We start from the raw sequence: 20,619 nt of genomic DNA, 5'->3' as shown, positions 1-20,619 counted from the left end.
CTGCTAAAGAACGAGCGGCGTTCGCTTTGATACGAATCTCAGAGTTACATGTCACAATGTCACAGGTTTACAATTAGTGCTTTTTCAAAGTACAGCTTAAAAAAAATTTTGATCAAGTTCCTTACTCCGGTGGTTCTCACCATTTCTGTGTGCAATTCCTACCCTGAATTCCGCACTCCATTTTGGCTCCTCCTAGCCTTCCTTGTCTTAGGGAATGTGCATCGAAGACTCCATCTTTGGAAACACTATTCTACACAATATCAACTTTCCAAGACAAAAAGTTGTGCTAAACAATTTTATCTTCCAGAACTGATATCCAAAAAGACAGGAAAGTGAGGATCTCATCATTTTCACTGTTTAATGTACAATATTTAACCTTTTTCTAATTATCAGCACTGTTATCATTAACTGTAAAGTGTTTTATTTTGACACAATCCTTGTAGCCCTATTTAATCTTTTCTAGACACTTCCAGACACATTATTTCAGTGGCATCAGAAAATAAATAATTAATAAGGTTACATACAAACGGGTCCAAAAATCTGAAAGCACTAGTGAAAATGATTTCGTTTTAAATTCTTTTCTAATTTTAAACAGTTTCAATTAAAAAAAAAGCATATTACTGTTATAATAAATATATTATTAGCACAGACTCAAGTTTGTGCGAAAAGATAAGCTCTATTTTAGATCATATGCATCAGAGTATCATCTGTACACATGGTTATGTGTGTGGAAAATCTGACCTTTTGTACAAAGCAGTTAACTTTGTGAATATCACAAAACTCCTTACATTTTAATAGCAACCTAGAAAATGTGCAGAATGCGGAAAAGCAAACATTCAAAATATTGAACATTTACTTTCTTTATTTGTAAATATTTCTATGAATAAAATATTCTAAATTTGAACTTTTGTCCCCACTGTAGATATTAACTAGGTGGAAAATTAAACTAGGTGGAAAATTAAAGTGAATATATTTCACTTAAATTACCTAAAATATTCTCTGCTTACCGTAACGTACAGGGAAGGTGTAAGAGTCCCGCTTTATAAGTGTGTAAATAATGCTATTTTATAGCGTTTTTGGGTGATAACTCACACGAGAGTATTTGATTTTGACCTTCTATGCAAAAATACATAAAGGTTGGCAGGTCTAGTAATAAAATATAATATACAGTATTTTCCGCACCATAAGGCGCACCGGATTATAAGGCGCAGTCCCAATTTCGGGGTCTATTTCTGTACTTAACCCATACATAAGGTACACCGTATTATAAGGCGCATGCTAAAACATACGGTCCACAAAAAAGGTAACGGAAGCAAAACAGTGAGTTTAGTTGAACTTTATTCTACTATTTAACAATACACACACATTATTTTTTAATCAATCTTCTCCCACAAATCCATCAAAGTCCTCATCTACTGTCTTGCTTCCTCCACTGTAGTTTGAATTGTGGCTCATAAGCATCTGATTTTTATTGGCAGATGGCAAACCAACTTAAGGTGCATTTACCGCCACCTACTGGACTGGAGTGTGGAGCGCATAATGGTTAACAAGAAACAAATGTTGGTATATATACCGGTAGTTATACCTACCGGAGGTGTGGCGAAGGTAAACGTACGTACTGTACGTACTACGTAATGTCCTCTGATTGGTTTATCGCTGCCAGCGTACGTAGTGTATGTATTACGTCCCTGTGTCAGCGGGAAATGGTCGGACAGTCAATCAAGCAGAGCGCTTACTAAAGTCGCACGACATTTTTAGCGATTTTTGGAACTCAGTGCACACATAAGGAGTGACTGAAACTCATGGCAGAGACGATTATATTATATCACACAAGCCTAGTAAACACTTTGCTCCTTGCATGTTCCAAACTTAATCGTACACAAGATCTATTAAATGCTCAGAAGAACATGCAATTGCTGCCCAGAACTAAATGAAAAAAAAAAAAAAAATCTATTTTCGTCTAAGCTTTGCTCCACACTGCTGCACTAGTTAGATTTTGGCTCAGTGCACAGCTTTATTTCCCTCTTTCTCAGCTTGTAACAACATGAGAAATATTGACAATGTAAAAGATTTTATGGAAAAATGGACAGACTCGTATAAAGGGCCACACTAAGTAAAGCAAACAGTTTTTACATTTCCTGTAATAGGGCATCCCAGTATCTCGGCGCTTTACACGATTCACACAACAAAGGTTCTAACAACACCCTACCAAACATGGTACTTAGCCTAGAGCCAGCCAGTTCACATGAAACATGACTGCCACTTGATACATCGACCCATACAGATTATCCTGAGCGCCGCTGCACAAGGCAAGCGGGTGTTCAGTATTCCACATCAGTCTCCTCACAGACTAGGTGAAATCCCTTATTTCAAGTCTGTCTTATTGTGGCTGAGCCGCTTCACATGCTCAGCCTTCAGCTTCTTCTCTGCCACCATATGATGACCCTGGTTCAGATAAAGCAGCTTACAGAGTACAGCCTTCATTACCTAAACAAAATAGCAGTGGCACACACACACTTACATGAGAAATGTACCATTTTAGAAACCAATACAGGATAGGTATCGGACCATAGTATATATATTTAAAGGTGAACAAATCACAAAGCTATTAGCCAGTCCACATTGCACAGTATATTTAAATGTCATTTACATAAAAAGAGATAATTATGTGCATTAACACACACTTTATAACATAGTGAGTACTTATGTGGACATGAGTTTTTGTGGCTAAAGTCGTTATTTGAGTTTGGCTAGCACATGAGTTTAGTCTAAACATTGGTACTGAGAGCTATGGAGTAATATAAGTGTGTTTTATGTTGCTTTTTTATGTTTATTAATATTATGTTGAACATAAAATGTAGGATTGGGACATGGCTAAAAAAAAATGTTAGTTGGTGTTATAGGCTCTCTGCTATAAATAAATATATATCTCAGACAAATCTCTCGGTGGAGAGAAAAAAACAGACAACTGAAATTTATCATGTAGTCCAGGGGATAAATTCTGTGTCTTTTTTAGCTATGTCTTTTTCCTGGTAAAGTCCACCACAAAAATTCGGCAACGCTTGGTTAATTACCATGTTGGAGTGGTATATCCTCTTATATACTTAAGCCACTTAAATGGCACCACTGTAATAAACGCTGTTGTAATAACAGTTATCAACAGTCACACTGACTCTCTGATGTCCAGAAATTATACACTTTGTCTATCCATTTATTCCCTGCAATCTTGCTAAGCTTCCATGTAATACCTTTTTGCAAAAAAATTCTTTTGGTCAGCAACCAAGCATGATTTAAACGGCATTTGATTACAATGCTGACTCTTTTAAGCACATGTGACTGAATCTTACTATACAGCATGGAGGATCTAAAGGCCAACCGTCCTGTCAGTAAAACTATTTACAGTGCTTTTTAACCGTATGATGTTGTGATGTATGGGGTCTCAAATCCTGACGCTCTACGTACTCACTGTATGTAATGTCTCCTTGTACGGGTCGAGTGCGAGCCAGCTGGAATATGCTTGAAACCGTGCATACAAAGTTTTAAAGATAGCAGCCTGAATATAACTTATGTAAGATCTGTTCAAACAGCGTATTTTCCACTCTAAGCACACATACACAAAAGCAGACTAAATGCACAAACCTGGCTAGTTTACTCACCAGCTTGGTTGGTTGTGACGTTTAGAGACACGTAATGGCGCAGTGGTTTGGCGATCCCTGAAACACCATTCACAGCCTCCACCTCAAACGTGTAGTTTGTGTGGGCGAGCAGGTCAAGGACCATGACTGACGTGTTGCTCAGGCCAGTGCGCTGAGGAAGGTAACGCACGTGACTGCCACACGGCTCGTGCTGCCTTGACTCGGCACTCATCTTCCTGCAGACCACGCTGTAGGTCACGTCCTTCCTGCCACCCGTCTCCTCCGGGGCGCTCCACTCCAGCAACACACTTGTCTCGTTTACATTTGAAATGGCGCTGCGTGGGGCTGAAGGGGGCTCTGGGGAAAATGTAGAGTGAAACTATTATAAGCACATTCGTACTGTATGACAAAGCTATCGAACCTGTGCGTTAAATCAGGCTCATTTCATTTTTCAATGTCATACATGTGGCTTTCAGTTGAACCTTTGAAATATACAGCTTATTATCAGTTTTTCATCTGAAATTATTATATAAATTAACTTGAACCTGCATTTTCCCATGTGTCATTTAATGGATCAAACAGTTAAAAGTATCAAATAACTAATGACACTGTTCTTTACATGGACTATGGGTTTTAAACGCTGCTATTACGATAATGTTTTTGTAAAATATTAAATATATAAAAATACTGATAATAAAATATGATCACGGGCTATAACAGCATGTTGTAATGTTAATGATAGAGAATGATAATGTTCGCAATATGCCCGTCATACTTAGATGTGTTCTTGTATTTCTTATTTAAGGTCTGGAATATAAAAAGGTACTGTGATTATTTACTTGTGCAGGCCATGTTGGTTGGGTCCGTGTCCTTTCTGTAGAAGCTGTGCTCACACTGACAGGAAGTGGAGCCCTCTGTTTTGGTGAAACTGTGAGGAGGACACTTACTGCATGCCATAGTCTGCAGGACAGATCTGTAGAACCCAGGCTTACACACTGCAGATAAAACACACACAGACACACAAAGCAGAAATGATTACATTACATTATGAATGCAACCGTTCAATGTCTTTGTAGCACTTATTTGGGGTTGATGAGAAACATTGGCTGTTAAAGTCAAACATTCATCTGCTTCAGTAAAAAAGAGCAGGTGCTCATATCAATGGGTCTTTGATGGCTAAGATGCAGACGGCTCATTAATACACCATACTGTGTCCCACATCAACGTTGCAAGCGCAAACCAAACCTTTGATGTATTTATAATTTCACTCCCTTTCTAATGTGCATCTGATGCAGAGTAATTAATTAATATATTTGTGCAAGCATTACTTTGATTCAAGGTGGTTTTCTATGACTATAAGTCAATTAGAGACACTAAAGAGCATAAGAGTGTACGATACACACTGAATTGATTGTCTAAAAACCTTTAGAGAGAACTCATCCGGCCGTAAAACTCAGCGGCATCCACAAAATGCGGATCTGTACGAGAGTGGGAATTAAGATGTCCGTGGGACAGCGGAGACAGACGGAGCCTGTGTGTCTCAGCACCAATACTTCTGCAAAGCAGACACACTGACACTGCAGAACACATTCACGTAATGGATTGCTGTGGATAAAGAGAGATGTATTATCAATGGCCAGTGCGCACACACACACACACACACACACACACACACACACACACACACACACACACACACACACACACACACAAACACACACATTAATTAAGGCTTCCTGGGCAAGCATTAAGATGCTCTATAAATTCAACCCAACACCAAGCTGTAATAAAAACTACATTTTGTAACAATATTTTATAAAATGTACTTATAACGCTGTTTCTCACAGCCTACAATACTTTACCTACACCGGATGATTTGTATTCTGGTCTACAAGCCCTGAAAAATAAGCTGGCTATAACACAGCCTCATCACTGTCTCTCCTGCATGATGAAGATACTCAGATATCTGTCATTCACAGCATGCCACGCTCTGGCCTCGACGTTACATTTGCCTCCTGTCTGAAGCTCTAAATAGACCTCTGCAGGGTTTGGGGTTTTTGGCAGCATCGGGCACTCTTATCCACAGACAGGCTAAACAGCTTGCTTGTTTTAATAGAGCAGAGTAGCGACGGCAAAAGATTTGCTCTCCGTATGAAAATTAGGAATACAAATAAAAGAAAATGAGCAGTGTATAACTCTCAGCTCTAATCAGACACAACACACTAGTGTATGTCATGACTTTAATAGAAATTCTAGATAGCATTTAAATTGTGCTTTTTTACGTTTGAGCCACTGTGACACTATTAAAGATAATTTCCTTTGCCACTGCCACATCTCAGGTCCCACTAGAGGAAGTTGGGTCCTCATGCCACCTTATGGAGGTAGACACCAGTAGTCTGCTGGTCATTCCGTATGGCTCTGGAAGCTCCTCCTTACACAACAAAGCAGATACCGGTCCTGCTAGCTGAGATATCCTCTCACTGCTTTTAAAACTGTACTGGGAGACACACCAAACCTCCTTGTAATGCCATGTTCTGATGTGCCATCCTGAAGGACGTGGACTACCAGTGCAACCTGATTGAGTTGCATTTATTATCTCTTTCTACAATTAGTCTTGTAGGAGACAGCAACTGTCTGTCGCAACCACTTGCAATACCATTCCCTGATTCCTAATCACTTATAGTAGTTCCTAACTAGGGTTGGGAACCAAGAACCTGTTTTTAAACAGGAACCGGAACCGCGCGGAATTTTTTCCAAACGCCGTTACGATGCGATGACGGGCAAAGCGCTGGGAGCGGTCACTTTAAATAGCCACGTCTTACCTCATGAATCTTAATTGTTTACACTGTTTACAGTCACGCAACCAAATTAACACAGCTTACCACAGAAATCAGTCACTCGCACTGCTGTGCTGAGGCACGCTTTGTGTTAAACATGTCTAAAAAAAAGTCCAAAGTGTGGATTCCTTTCCAAAGCTACAACAATGAAGCGAATCTACCCCGTCTGAGAGGGTTTTTTTCCACAGCTGGAGATAAAATTAGCCAGGAAAGGTCTCGTCTTCTCCCAGAGAAAGCAGACGTTAATTTTTCTTCAGAAAAATTGCTGTTTTGCTAAGTTGTAATTCTGGAGGTTAAATTTGATGTTGGATTTATTTAAATTTAAATTGATATGAATTGAAATGCTCTGTTTAGAATATTTAAAGAGTGATTAATAAACAATATTGGAATTGTTTAAGTATTGTGTATTATTTTTCACACTTCTTTTATTATGGAATCGGAATCAGAACCGGGAATCGTAAGGCGGAACTGGAGCCGGAACCGGAAAATTTCTTTTGATACCCAACCTTATTCCTAACTGGACAGATTGATGATCAAACTGATGATGAGAGATCTGTACTCTGTTAAAGAAATTTACTTTGGTGATGATAACGATGATATTTGTTTATAAACAAACTGAAAACCGTTAGTGATGAACTGTATAACCTTCGATGACATTTTATATCACAATAGACTGTATACAGCAAAAATGGTGATACATGATTTTCTTCAAATAAATTCTTTAAAGTATCTCTTTATATTTCTTATAAGACACATCTGATAAGAACATGCTTTAACAAAGAGAATCTTAATATTTTCATTCAAATCCAGCATGTTTACTGTTCTTTAGTAGGTTTTGCTAGAATTATAAATAAAACACTAAACAAATTTTATGTCATAGGAAAAATGCATAAAACTCACGATCCTAATGTGGACCATTTTTCAACTTTACCATTTTATAGAGCAGCTAAGATAATGCCTGCCGTATTTATTTATTATTTAAAAAGTTATAGTACAATTTGCTTTCCTTTACAAACAAAGGTTAGAGAGAGGTGTGTGAACCAGCTATACGTTACGAAAGATTTATTTTTGTATAGAGGAAAGTGCTTACACTGTCCTTCTCCAGAAGCAGCATTCAGGAAAAGCGATCTGACTTATTAGTCAAATTATATATAAACATAAAAATCTTGTTCATTATTATATAGTATCCTTACATTAGGAATCACACTGCACTAACTGCTCATATTTTTATACAAACTCTCTACATGTAAACCCTTGATTCGAGAAAGAGAAAAGGAATTTCCGTTCCTCTGCATGTCTGCACATACTGTATGGTGGCATTTACAATAAAGAACCCTGAACCTTTATCAGTTCATAAAATAATAAAAGGTATACACACTTCCTATTAACATTAAAAGTTTTCCCATCAGCCATAACTTTAAAACCGTCCCACTAGTATGATTTAAGTTAGCAACAGATTCTTTACGTGGTGTAAGTTGCGAGGTAAAGCCACCGTGGATCAAACATGTTTGTTCAGCACATCTCACGGGTGCTTGATTGAACGGAGACGACACCTTGAACTCTTTGGGGTTTTTTACAACTTCATGCGTTTTCTGTGATCGGATAACTATCTGATTGTAAAAAAAGACCAGATCTTAATGCCCTCCGAAACGGTCTCGAGACGGATATAAATCCGACCGCTCAAACCACTTCAGGAGGAGGTCTGGGACGCATTTCAGATGAAACCGGACAGGTGTAAATGAATGTGGTTGTTCAAGCCACATACGTCAGCGCTATACTCCTCCCAAACGGAAGTACGGCACTCGCAAGTGATCTTTCACCCAGGCGTCTCGTTGGGTCTTAAAATGCACTGCTGCTGCCAGCGAAAATACAGCAAACAGTAAATGCTGTTTTTTTGCAACATAACCGTCGTAACAAGTTTTTTCATCTTCTTTTTGATTGCATTCTGAAAACCGCACACACACCAAAGCGTGTTCCATTTCAATTACCCCGGAAATGAGGCAAAATATATTTGCATATAGGGCGGTTTTAAATATATTTGAATATTAGAAAGATCGGACTGATATCCGATTCGCCAAGACGCGTTTATGTGGCCTAATGTAAATGGAACAGTTTTAACAAATCAGATGGCTATCGGATCAGAGAAAACACATGAAGTGACCAGGTGTAAAAAGGCACTTTGTCATGTTCACAAACATTCCTGAACAATTTTTAAAGTGTGACAGGGCACATTATCCTGCTGAAAGTGGCCACTTTTATTAAGGAAAACTGTTGCCATGAAGGGGTTTACTTAGATTTGCAAATACACCCCTGTTGTAAAAGTAACATCCACATGAATGCCAGGACCCAGATTCCCAATAGAACATTACACAGGTTATCACACTGACTCTGTCTGCTTGCCTTCTTCACAACATTTTACTCTTTCAGCCTACTTAAGAACCATGTAAAACCTTTCGAAAGAGATTTTGCAAATATTAAGATGATGGGAAAATAATATGACACATTGCACTGTCAGCTTAACATCATACTGTAAAATTCATCATATTAATAATGTCAAATTTTAAATTCCGACTTCCAGCTTCACCGTCTCACCACCTTTACCTTTCACATTTAAAAACAGAATTCTCCTCAAAAAAAAAAAAACCCTGAAAAAAAAAACCCTGAGTAAAACCAGCTATAGCAGCAAAGTAATAGGCTTATTATTTCATGAAAATATTCTTTTTTTTAGCAGTTTACCAGTTAAAAACTATCCACAGACCTTTCTGTCAAACAAACATTTGACCTTCCAGCATGAGTGATGGTACAGATTGTGCTCCGTACTAGCAAAACAGCTGAAAATATTTTAAACACGAACCCCAAAACATTACTCCGTAAAGAGGGGAAAAGAACAACTCTTGTACTCCACTTCAATTTACAGAGTATTTGCAGTGACCTTGCAATTGCCATTAAACTCTCTCCCACTGTGAAAATGACAAAGGCTGATTTAAATGTCAGGCTCTGAACCGTCTCATGCTAATGGAGCTGTAGTTTATCTGGATGGCTCTTAAATATCAGGCACAGCATAGTAGTGGGGTTTCTCCATGAGTAAGAGAGCGAGTGTGTACGTGTACCTCAAATCATTTAAAGATTCACATTCTGAATCCAAGAAAGAAGAAAAATCCTATTGCTATTCTGGCCATTTCCTGTATGTGCTAGAAATGCAGCCCTGGAACAGTGTTCTGCATATCTCTGATATCGTGATACAGACTCACGCTTCTCTTCTACTCTCTTCCATGTCTGAGAATTCAGCCTGCTCTTACAAGACACTTCATTTAACACATTTGAAACAATCTGTCGTTTGGTTATGATACATTTTCAGAAAATTTTAAGGATTACGAATATGGATCCCGACACGGTCAAATCCGTTTCTCCACACTTCAGTCAGGCCCTGGTCGAGATAATCCCACAGGATGAGCTGCATTATGATATAAAAGCAAATCTTAATGGAAACAAGATGAGGTTGGATTGAATAAAGGGCTGGAGACGGGTCGCAGTAATGGTCCTTGTACGAGCCTGTGATTGGATTACACCAGGGACTAGTGTGAAATAAGGACTTCCTGTATAATTCTTCTTTATTACACACACACACACACACACACACACACACACACACACACACACACACACACACACACACACACACACACACACACACACTATTATCTAGCAAATTAAGTTAAGGTGTTAGTACTTCTGCCCCTTAAATAAATTACAAAAAAATTATAAAACAAAATGCACACACAAGAGGAGGCACACACAGGGTGTTTAAAAACAGCATCTAACTGAATGATCCTGACAAATAGGTCGGTCGCTTTATCATGCCGAATCTTACTTGAGTTCATGGAAACATGGAGCCAGGCTTGCCATCTAACATATGCCTTTCAATCAGCTTCCATGTGTACAGTTTTAGCATTGTGCACTGACTTGCTTTCTACATGCAAAATAAGGATGAGGATAAGGAGCCACAGGTAAAAATAAATAGAATTATTCACAACTGTTATATGAAGAGGTAGTATAACTCTCCCGTAGGCTTTAAAACTACTTTACAAAATAAAACTTTCTGCTGCTTTAGAAAAGCCCAAACCCAGATATACAGTATGTAACAGTCGAAATCAAGTCTACAGCAACACCTTTTTTTTTTCCATGCCTTTGCTACACGTCTGCACTCACGGGTGCAGGACAGCAAACAGCATTCCAAATTCAACCCCTCTCATAAATAAGGCATTTCTGTCTGTTTAACTGCTCAATGAACATTTTTTGCTTCTCACGCCGTTATTTTGTAAATTCTACTACATACTGTTTTCGGGAGATTTCTGAAATATTCAAACCAGCTTGTCTGACACCGATGACCATGGACCAGTCAAAGATCACATTGTTTCCTATGTTTTAATATATAATAAACCTACATATTTTTTGCACTGCACTGCAGTGACACGATGGCTGACTGTGGGCCGATTCAAGCCGACAGAGAACGGATGTGTAAATTTTACACTTAGCTGTAGACCTATTTAATCTTTTTTTGTCTTGGGTGTTTTCTTATTATGTCGCCAATATTCTGTTTTCTTATTTAAGCTTAGACAAAAATATATCAAGAGTAACTCCTCCTAGGGCTTTTGAGCCACATGCACCAAATTCGGATATGTTGTAGACCCTGGACCCTAAGCGATTTGAGTTCCGGTACTTCTGGTACCGTGTCTCAAATTGGCCTTTTTTCCCCATAGACTCCCATTATAAAATTTGGAGGCTTATAATTCGGCAAGCTTCCGAAATATTTACACCAAACTTGGCCAGCTCCTTTAGGGTGATACTCTGAACAAAGTTTTATATACGTGTACCGACTGGCCTTTTGGTTGTCCTGCAGCCCCGCCCCCAAAATATGCAAAGTCAAAAAACTTTTTACAACATGGACATGTGACATATCAAAACACTCAGAACAATGTGGGGAACTTCCTCAAGAGTATTCGGATTCTTAATTTGGGGGCAAGTCGTGGCCTAATGGTTAGAAAGTCTGACTCGTAATCCTAAGGTTGTGGGTTTGACTCTCGGGCCACCACGACTGAGGTGCCCTTGAGCAAGGCACCGAACCCCAACTGCTCCCCGGGCGCCGCAGCATAAATGGCTGCCCACTGCTCCGGGTGTGTGTTCACGGTTTGTGTGTGTTCATTGCTGTGTGTGTGCACTTTGGATGGGTCAAATGCAGAGAACGAATTCTGAGTATGGGTCACGTCGTCGCTTACTAAATACAATTACCGGATTTATTATTTATTTAATTCTAAACTAAAACTAATGCACTGAACTACAGTCATGCAGTGTTCAATGTTACCTAAGTAATACATACATTGATAATATCTATTTCATATTAATGAACACAAAACATTCTCCATCTATCTTGACAGAAACCAGGGGACCCATCTTTTAAGAGAGAAATTACTGATGGCAGAAGGAGGTGGAGCACATCTGTTGTTTTTTTGTCACTAGGGATATATTTATGTATTTTGAGGTCTGCTATTTGATAAGATAAAGGTGATGAAGAGAGATGTACATACACACATACATGTACATATACGTACATCCAACACTCCATTTGTGATTAGGGTTGGGAATCAAAAGAAATTTTCCGGTTCCGGTTCCAGTTCTGCCTTACGATTCCCGGATCTGATTCCGATTCCATAATAAAAGAAATGTGAAAAATAATCCACAATACTTAAACAATTCCATTTGTGTTTATTAATCACTCTTTAAATATTTTAAACAGAGCATTTAAATTCATATCAATTTAAATTTAAATAAATCCAACATCAAATTTAACATCCAGAATTACAACTTAGCAAAACAGCAATTTTTCTGAAGAAAAATTAACGTCTGCTTTCTCTGGGAGAAGACGAGACCTTTCCTGGCTTATTGTATCTCCAGCTGTGGAGAAAACCCTCTCAGACGGGGTAGATTCGCTTCATTGTTGTAGCTTTGGAAATGAATCCACACTTTAGACTTTTTTTTCAGCAACGCGAGTGACTGATTTCTGTGGTAAGCTGCGTTAATTTGGTTGCGTGACTGTAAACAGTGTAAACAATTAATATTCATGAGGTAAGACGTGGCTATTTAAAGTGACCGCTCCCAGCGCGCGGTTCCGGTTCCTGTTAAAAAACAGTTCCGAACAGTTCGGTTCCCAACCCTATTTGCGATGGTGTTTTTCTATGGAATTTTTAGAAATACAGTTTTTACTTCGTAGAATCAAACAATCAAGAGCAAACGAGTACACACAAACACACACTCACACACACGCATACGCACACGCACACTGGATGATAGCTGGATGATAATTTAATATCCGTTCCTGTTTGGTTGTGTGTCAAATGTCAGTTTGTTTGTTTTTGCTGTCTCATACTGTTTAGCTGACTTTAATTTCACTTCAGCTCTTCAGCTGTCAAATTACTGTTTGGGAATAAAATGTATTTTTCTTTCAATTATTACTTTTTCACAGCTGGTGCTTAAACACGAGGGGGTTTTTTTTTATGTTCTTCACCAATCTGAGGTTGTATTTGGGTATTCAAGACCATTGATATCTAACACAATATGCTGAACACACACGCTGTTATATTTCTATTTCACTACATAATAGGAACAAAAATAATCTTATAATCTTAAATAACCTTAACTAGCTTTTTATTGTAAGTATATACCTGGACTAATGCGAGCTCTTTTTTTTTAATCCAGCTCACTCGACCTGTCCTGTATGTAATATCCAAGATTCCACCAAAAATTCCCAGTTAAACATCTGACAGATGAAGGTAATTTACAACACGTGCAAACTGTAATTAAATTCACACGAGTAAGAATAAAATGAATGAAACCGTTTTACAGGCAATTTTCACAGTTATAAAAACAATTACACTATTCTTTTCTAATTCTGCTACCAATCCTGATACCATGAGTTTATTTATACTCATCTGATATTTTATTCTTTAAAACCATTATTTTGAAATAATAATAATAATAATAATAATAATAATAATAATAATAATAATAATAATAATAATAATAATAAAGTCAGTAAGAAGTAAGCTGTGTATCCGGATGATAAACCTACATATAGACAATTAATAAAAACTTATAGCCACTCCACGAAACCTGTTTATCCGCCTGGGCACCCAAAGTTCAAAACAACTTTCACACAACCTACAAACAACCTTTTAAACAGCAAACAAACACAGCAAGCTTCTTCACTGCACCTTCAACCCTCGATCATATTTTAACCCTAAACTGTAAGCCTTAAATCATAAATTATTTCAAGTCAGCCTTATGAACTGATTTTGTCACGCTCGACCAGGACGTCTGCTTGAGGCTGCAACGCCGACCCCTCCTGCTGCTACCTGTGGCATGATGTCTCTTCAATGTCATGGTGGAGGGGGAGCTCATAATGTGCTGCACAAAGGCTAATCCCTCATTAATATGCAGCTAACAGTGGTGGGCCTGACAATTAACAAGCTGGCGTGAAGCTTCATATGCACTCACTTTAATGGTTGACCGTTTGGGATAAAACATATTGACTGATGGGACTTTACTGAATTCACCAAAAACAACTTCAAACATTGCAAAATATGTCCAATAATTGAAACCATGGGGCTCAGAGAGAAACTGAAGTGCAGCAAGTTAAAGAAAGGCAATCAGTGAGAAACAGCATTGCTAATGAAAGAGCCACATAAACGCTCTGACAAATCAATTGGGTGCTAATTAGATGAGGAATCCGGTCGTACTGAATTAGGGGAACAAATAGCGAATTCTCTTTTTACAAACGCTTTTCAATGGACGTATCTCTAACACTAGAGAAAATCAACCTATTACATATAGCGAGAAATTTAATCATGGAAGTATTAATCAAATCAAGTAAAACATCATAAGGGGTTAGTCTCAGAGGTTAGACTAGTTAAGGGTTAGTCTTTTCATGAATACCAATTCTATATGGATACAGACAGAAACAAACAATAAAAAGACAAAGATCCTCTTTCTATGTTTAGCTTCCCTCATGTAAACTCATCCAAAAACAAAAGCACACAAGTGGCAATGTGCAAGCGGGTGATTGGCAGCATCCAGTGTTGGTCTTTGTGCTTTGCCATTGTTGGAGCTGGAATTATTTATTTTCCCTCAGTGCACTGTTTGAATAGCGGGGCGGGCCGAGCCTGATACTTGGCAACGGAAAATCCGCTATCTGAATTCCATTAAATCAATGACATGTAGTTGGAAATCTGCTAATACACTCAACACAAGGATGCTGGCACCATCTCAGTGTCTAACATGAGCAATAGCCAGATGCTTGTCAGTATTCCTCTTTTCTTTCTGCTATGCCATTTTGCATTGGTAATGGTTATGAAAAGCCTTATAACTGATCTGAGACCTGCACGATCTTGTCAAAATGAAAAATGGGAGATACTTAAGCTCCTTATGCATGAGTAATATTAGCCAAATTATAACTTGTAGAAAGTTTCAGTCCATTTGAGGATATGTTTAACACACACACACACACACACACACACACACACACACACACACACACACACACACACACACACACACACAAGACTCTCAATCTAATACATCTGTATGTCGAACAATACATTTAAGAGTCAAGAGTCAAGCTTTTATTGTCATATTAACCATATATAGCTGATGCAGTACACAGTTTCTCCAAGGCCGTGGTGCTACATAAAATGACATGAAGCTACATAAAACACCACAGAGCTAAAGACTTATGTCCTAGCCACATAAAGTGTAATGTGTGCGACCTAGTGTAACAGATAGGTACAGAAGACAGTGCAAACAGACAATATAAAACAGAACAAGACAAACAGCACAGCGCTGACCAGTGTGTATACTGTATATTATAAAGTACATTGTTTTACTTGAGCAACGTAAACATGTTCAAATTTATGTAGTAGCAGCAGTTCGATGAGTATATAGAAATGTTGTGTTACAGGTTGCATCATAAAATACTGCTTATATTACCTCTAACAGCATCTTAGGAAGAGTAAGACACTACAGCCCAGTGATACTTGGACTAAAAAGCTATTATGTTTTATAATACCATTATTAAAGTATTATAATACGATTAAATATAAAAGTCTGGTTTCATGTGCCAATTAAAAAAAAAAAATCTGGTTTGTTATTTGTTATATAATGTATAATAATTTATAGTATATTGTAAAATTTTGTAATTAATTTTTTTAAACAACTAAAACAGGGAAAATAATCCATATTTTGACTATAATATTATATTATAATATTATTAACCTTCAATTGACTTTCGTGGAAAAATTAATCCATGTTATAAACAAGTGTCATTTAAGTAATATTTGATATAAACCAAAATACTGCTGAAGTATAAACTAAACACTTTCTCTACTTTGACCTTGGCTCTTAAATCACAGAAATGTCAAACAGATCTTTATACTTTCAAGGTCATAGTTTAGAAACCTCTTCGTGATAATGTATAATGTTCCTAATAAAAGTATAATGTGTAATAAAACTTCTTCTATGTTCCCTAAAAATCAGTAAAAAAAAAACGAGGGTTGTAGATCAGATGCCCTGATGAGTGAATTGCTCATAAGCAGAACTGCTAACAGCTTGATTAGTTGTGGAAGTTCTCAGGTTTGTTCTCTGAGGGAACTGTATTTAGTACCGTTGACTGATAAATAAGACGAATGTGCCTGCAGCGTGCAGGCAGAGACACAGAGGTGCAGCATTAATCAGCATGCAGTTGGAGTCAGACTTACATAATACAGAGTCGAAACACAACCCTGTACAGCTTGTAAAATTGTGCCTTTTACACCAAAATACTTTTTGCGGTAGCGATGATGAACCCTTGCGAAAAGAGATTTTTCTTTTCTCCTAGCTAAGCAGACCGTCTAAGTCAAGTGTCTGGATAACGCTGTCACTTTGTGATGCTCCGCTATTTCCCTTTAAGACCCGCAGCTCTGCACTGCAGTCTCTGACGCTGCTGTGAACGCCAGCACATCACACGCACACGCTTAGGCTACGACAACTGCTTACAAATGACCTCGTAACATCCGACACCGCAGCCCTGATTAGATCAGCCCTCTGTGGAAGTGTCAAACAGTGACGAGAGTAGCAAACACTCCCTGTTTTGTGCTTCACAGAAGCACAGTGTTTAACACACGGCTCCTGTTCTGTCATTACTTCAAATGTCCTGATTATTCTCTCCTGCTTTGCTTTAGTAAGATAAACTGACTGCATATTTATTGTGTCTGCTTTGTGATAAAGAAAGAGTGTGCATGTCTCTGTGCTTCAGGGTGGGAGAGCTTCCTGACATCTCTGTCGTATCTTCCTTTGGCATGTGAAATCGTGTGGTGAGGGACTAGATCTAGTTTGACATTTCCTCCAGAAACAAATGACAGTTATGAAAATAGTGGAGATCAGGGATGATGCAGCTCTTTCAGGACACACTCGTTTGAATGCACCCAACCCAGCAAGGGTGTATCCGTTATCCCACTCTCTCTCTTTGTTTATGTTTCTCTCCTCTATCTGTCATAGTGTCCAAATCAGTCTGGCAGCTTACTAAGCTCGTCACTGTCCAACTCAATGCGCCGGCATTTTCATTCTCTGCATATGACATTCTTTCCCTTTAGTCACGTAGTCTGCTAACTTCGGCTAAATTTGCACTGAGTAGCAGTGCACGCATTTGTAGATGACAAACACTGTCACGTGGCAAGCCTTGTGCTTCAGCATTGCAGGGATTTGTATTCCTAGTTCATCAAATTCACAACAACAAAATATAATGAGTTTTCTTTCAGAATGTTTAAATGTGACGTGTATGTAATATTGGCACACGCCGTTCATTCTGAATCCCAAAGGCTGCTGTAATACACATCAGCCAATATTTGCAAGATTTGGTGGCTGATAGAGTGATTTTAACCAGACAGATGTCTTGTAAGAATAAAGAATATGCAGCTAAACAGAAACACTAATGAAACCATCACGTAAACCTGCTTACAATATGTCCTGACTTTGAGGTTACTCATGACAGAAAGCAAAGATGATGGAAATAATCATAAATGTTTGTGAAAAGATTAACAACATATCATAGGCTAAAAGATAAGCCAATGAGACTCGCTGCCTTTTTGCTGAAGGCAGGATCAAATTGTATATTCATTTATTTCACTTGCATCTGGATAACTAGTCCATTGCTATTCTGCACATTTCACATTGTGATATATAATAAGTTAATAATTGTTAGAAATTAGTCCAAACGATTTAGCGACAGAGGCACCTGCTTTACCTTTGACCTTGGTGCTTTTACATCTAACAGGCAGCTTGATTGGTTGATTGGTCGAATATACAATAGGCTGAGTTGCCACAGAGACTAATAGACAGATATTTGAATGTTTTACGGTATATTTTCTTTCAAAACACTCATCAAACATAAAAATGTATTGTGTTAAATAAAGTCATATTGCCTCACACTGATCACATGGTCAGTGCTACAATAAATGAACCTTTTTAAGGATTAAATAGAAGATATATAATATTTTATAATCACCTAATTCGGCCTTATCTTCTTAAACGTTTTCATAGTGGCTGAAGATAAACCTTTTGTATTTGCACGTTGTTCTGAGTTACAATAGTAGCTTTTGTTATTGGCTATACAAACTAAATGCTAATCTCATGCTATGCTCGTAAAACTTGTCGATTACTTTTTATTCAAAAACAAATAAATCTCTTCAAAAATAAATGATGCAAAAAGCAGTATGAAAAAGGTTTTTGATTCGCTTCTTAAGTATCCGGTATTAAATGCATCACTGAACATTACTGACTTTAGAACGAAATATATATATAAAAAAAATTTCTAAAAAAATTATTCTTATTATTATTATTATTTGTTTAAAATCTAATCTGTGTGTTAATTTATCTTCTTTTAGTCCTAAAAAAAATCCACTAATGAAAATACAAACCTATTTGAAAGTAGTCATCAAAAATGTCTCAGTGACCTCAGTTTCTGTTTTTTTTTTTTTTTTTGGATATAAAGTGTCCAAGGATGGCATCAGATTTGTTAGTCCGTAAACAGAAAGCTTTTGCTCGCACTCACAGGAGGACCCTTGGGAGTCAGAGTTGGCCACTCAGTGGAAATGTGACCTATATTCCTGTAAGGGCATAAAACGGAACAGTACACCAAAGAGAAGTCCCATCTTCATCCATCACCAGTCAGTGGTACTCCATCATCGGTACCAGACAGGCACATAAAAAAGAGTCACGTTATAAAACTGGCATTTCTGGGTGTTCATATTTTGGAGGTTCATTTTTTAATGGGTGCTACAATTGAGTGTATTCCCCAAGCTGTCTCGACCTTACTGTATCTATCAGGTACCGAGTGAGCGAAGAAGAATGAAACACGGGTTCTTTTAATCGGACAGGGCAGGAGTACAAGCGTAATTTAAATATGTACACCTTTTACTTCCCTTTGGACTTGTCATCATATTCCTGTGTTACTCTACACAATTTAAACCGTCATGATTTCCTCTCTCAATCGAATTAAATTGCCCTTGTTCAAGTGACAAGCAGGATGTAATCACGAAATCTCCCTGAAGAACGAGTGGCTCCTCTCTTGAGCATCTCTGGTGGATTCTGCTCTTGTGTTTACAGTCATTTTGTAATTGCTTGCAACAATCTTGAGAATAAGGAGTGGCACTGTGTATACTCCTTCTGCTTGTTCGTCTCATCAGGAATGGGATTGTAACGCTCTCTCGCTTCATGCCGCTGAATGGGGGGCCGTCCCACACACGATTGGGCAAAATTCATTTTCAACGCATTGCTGCCTTGTCTGCACGTGACCTGGGCAACCACACAAAAAGCCGCAGCTTCCAATGCAGGGCCAACAGGCGTTCCCTCAGGAAGGCTCAATGGAAATTAATTCACACAGAAATATCATACCGTGCTCCAGAAGAAAAAAAGGGGGGTAGAAAAAAAAAAGTCTTATCGCAAAGCACCAACTCGAGAGCCAGACAAAAGGAGCAATCTGTGGAAAGAAGGGAAAGGAGGGAGAGGGACAGAAGAGGAAGGGCCCATATCGTTCACAGGACACATTGCCCTCCTCTACCGCTGGAGCGTGTAACCATCGCTTCTCTCCTCTCTTCTCCTCTGCTCTGCCATCACTCTCTATCCCTCAGTCCCAGCCATCATTATAGCCTGAAGCTTTGGGTGGGGGCTGAGAAGGAGGGTGATCACCAGTGTAGCTCATAGGAAAGAGAGAAGCACCTGATGTCGCACTGGAGGATAAATGATTAAATGCCTGCAGAACAGGAATGAGTGTGTGTGTGTGTGCGTGTGTGTGTGTGTGTGTGTGTGTGTGTGTGTGTGTGTGCGTGTGTGCGTGTGTGTGTATAGCAAAGAGAAGTGAATTGCTGGGGTTCCATCATCACATGGCACGCTGAGCAGCTAGCACTGATAATCTGAGTGGCTCGAGGAAGACCCTGAATTAAGGGCACAGCTGAATTAATGCAGGCATGAGGTACAGTACGGGATGAATACATGGGAACTATTTTTATGCTATAAGTACCAAATTTAATAAAAAAAAATGAGTGTTGACCTTTTTCCTGCACTGTGTCGTTCATGCCTAAGGAATGATGAGAAAAGTCACAACATGCTCATCAGCTGTGAAAACTCTAAATCTGGCTTTCATCCTCCTCCTGCGGTGTGTCTGGCTCACATTGGGGGAAAGTGTAAAAAAATTTCTATCTCTGAATGTCAAAGACTGAGGAGAAGTCTCCAGTTGCCATAGAAACCAAAATGAGGATGTACTGTATTTATCGACTCCAGACACAGATGGGGGAATACAAAGTTGAGTTTCTGTTGTATAAAATGTCTATAACAATACAAAGTACAATGGTATCTCACAGAGGAGTGTCTCTACACATAGGCAAACAGCAGCAAGAAGAGTGGGGAAAGGTTGCTGCGAACATCTGAGAGAGTATGACTCAATCAATGATGACGTTTCTTCAGTACAGGAAAAGTTATGCCCACGGTCGTTTTGTCAACAGACAGGTCAAAGATGCTTGTGTCAGTAAATCTACGAGAGTCTTTTGCATACTCATGAAAATCAC

General features: G+C 38.5%; 1 protein-coding gene across 1 annotated transcript in view; it reads right to left on the bottom strand.

The window, feature by feature from the left end:
- Window positions 1–20,619, bottom strand: part of LOC113639353 (ephrin type-A receptor 5) — a 55,420-nt gene that overhangs the window by 22,147 nt on the left and 12,654 nt on the right. The window contains exons 4-5 of the mRNA XM_027141181.2: window positions 4,475–4,630; window positions 3,657–3,992 (exon numbers count right to left, since the gene is read on the bottom strand). Of these exons, the coding sequence (XP_026996982.1) occupies window positions 3,657–3,992; window positions 4,475–4,630 (492 nt within the window). The remainder of the gene's footprint in view (window positions 1–3,656; window positions 3,993–4,474; window positions 4,631–20,619) is intronic.

The sequence above is a fragment of the Tachysurus fulvidraco genome, chromosome 20 (genome assembly GCF_022655615.1).
Source record: "Tachysurus fulvidraco isolate hzauxx_2018 chromosome 20, HZAU_PFXX_2.0, whole genome shotgun sequence".
NCBI classification, from domain to species: Eukaryota; Metazoa; Chordata; class Actinopteri; order Siluriformes; family Bagridae; genus Tachysurus; species Tachysurus fulvidraco.
This window is presented reverse-complemented; position numbering and strand designations above follow the sequence as displayed.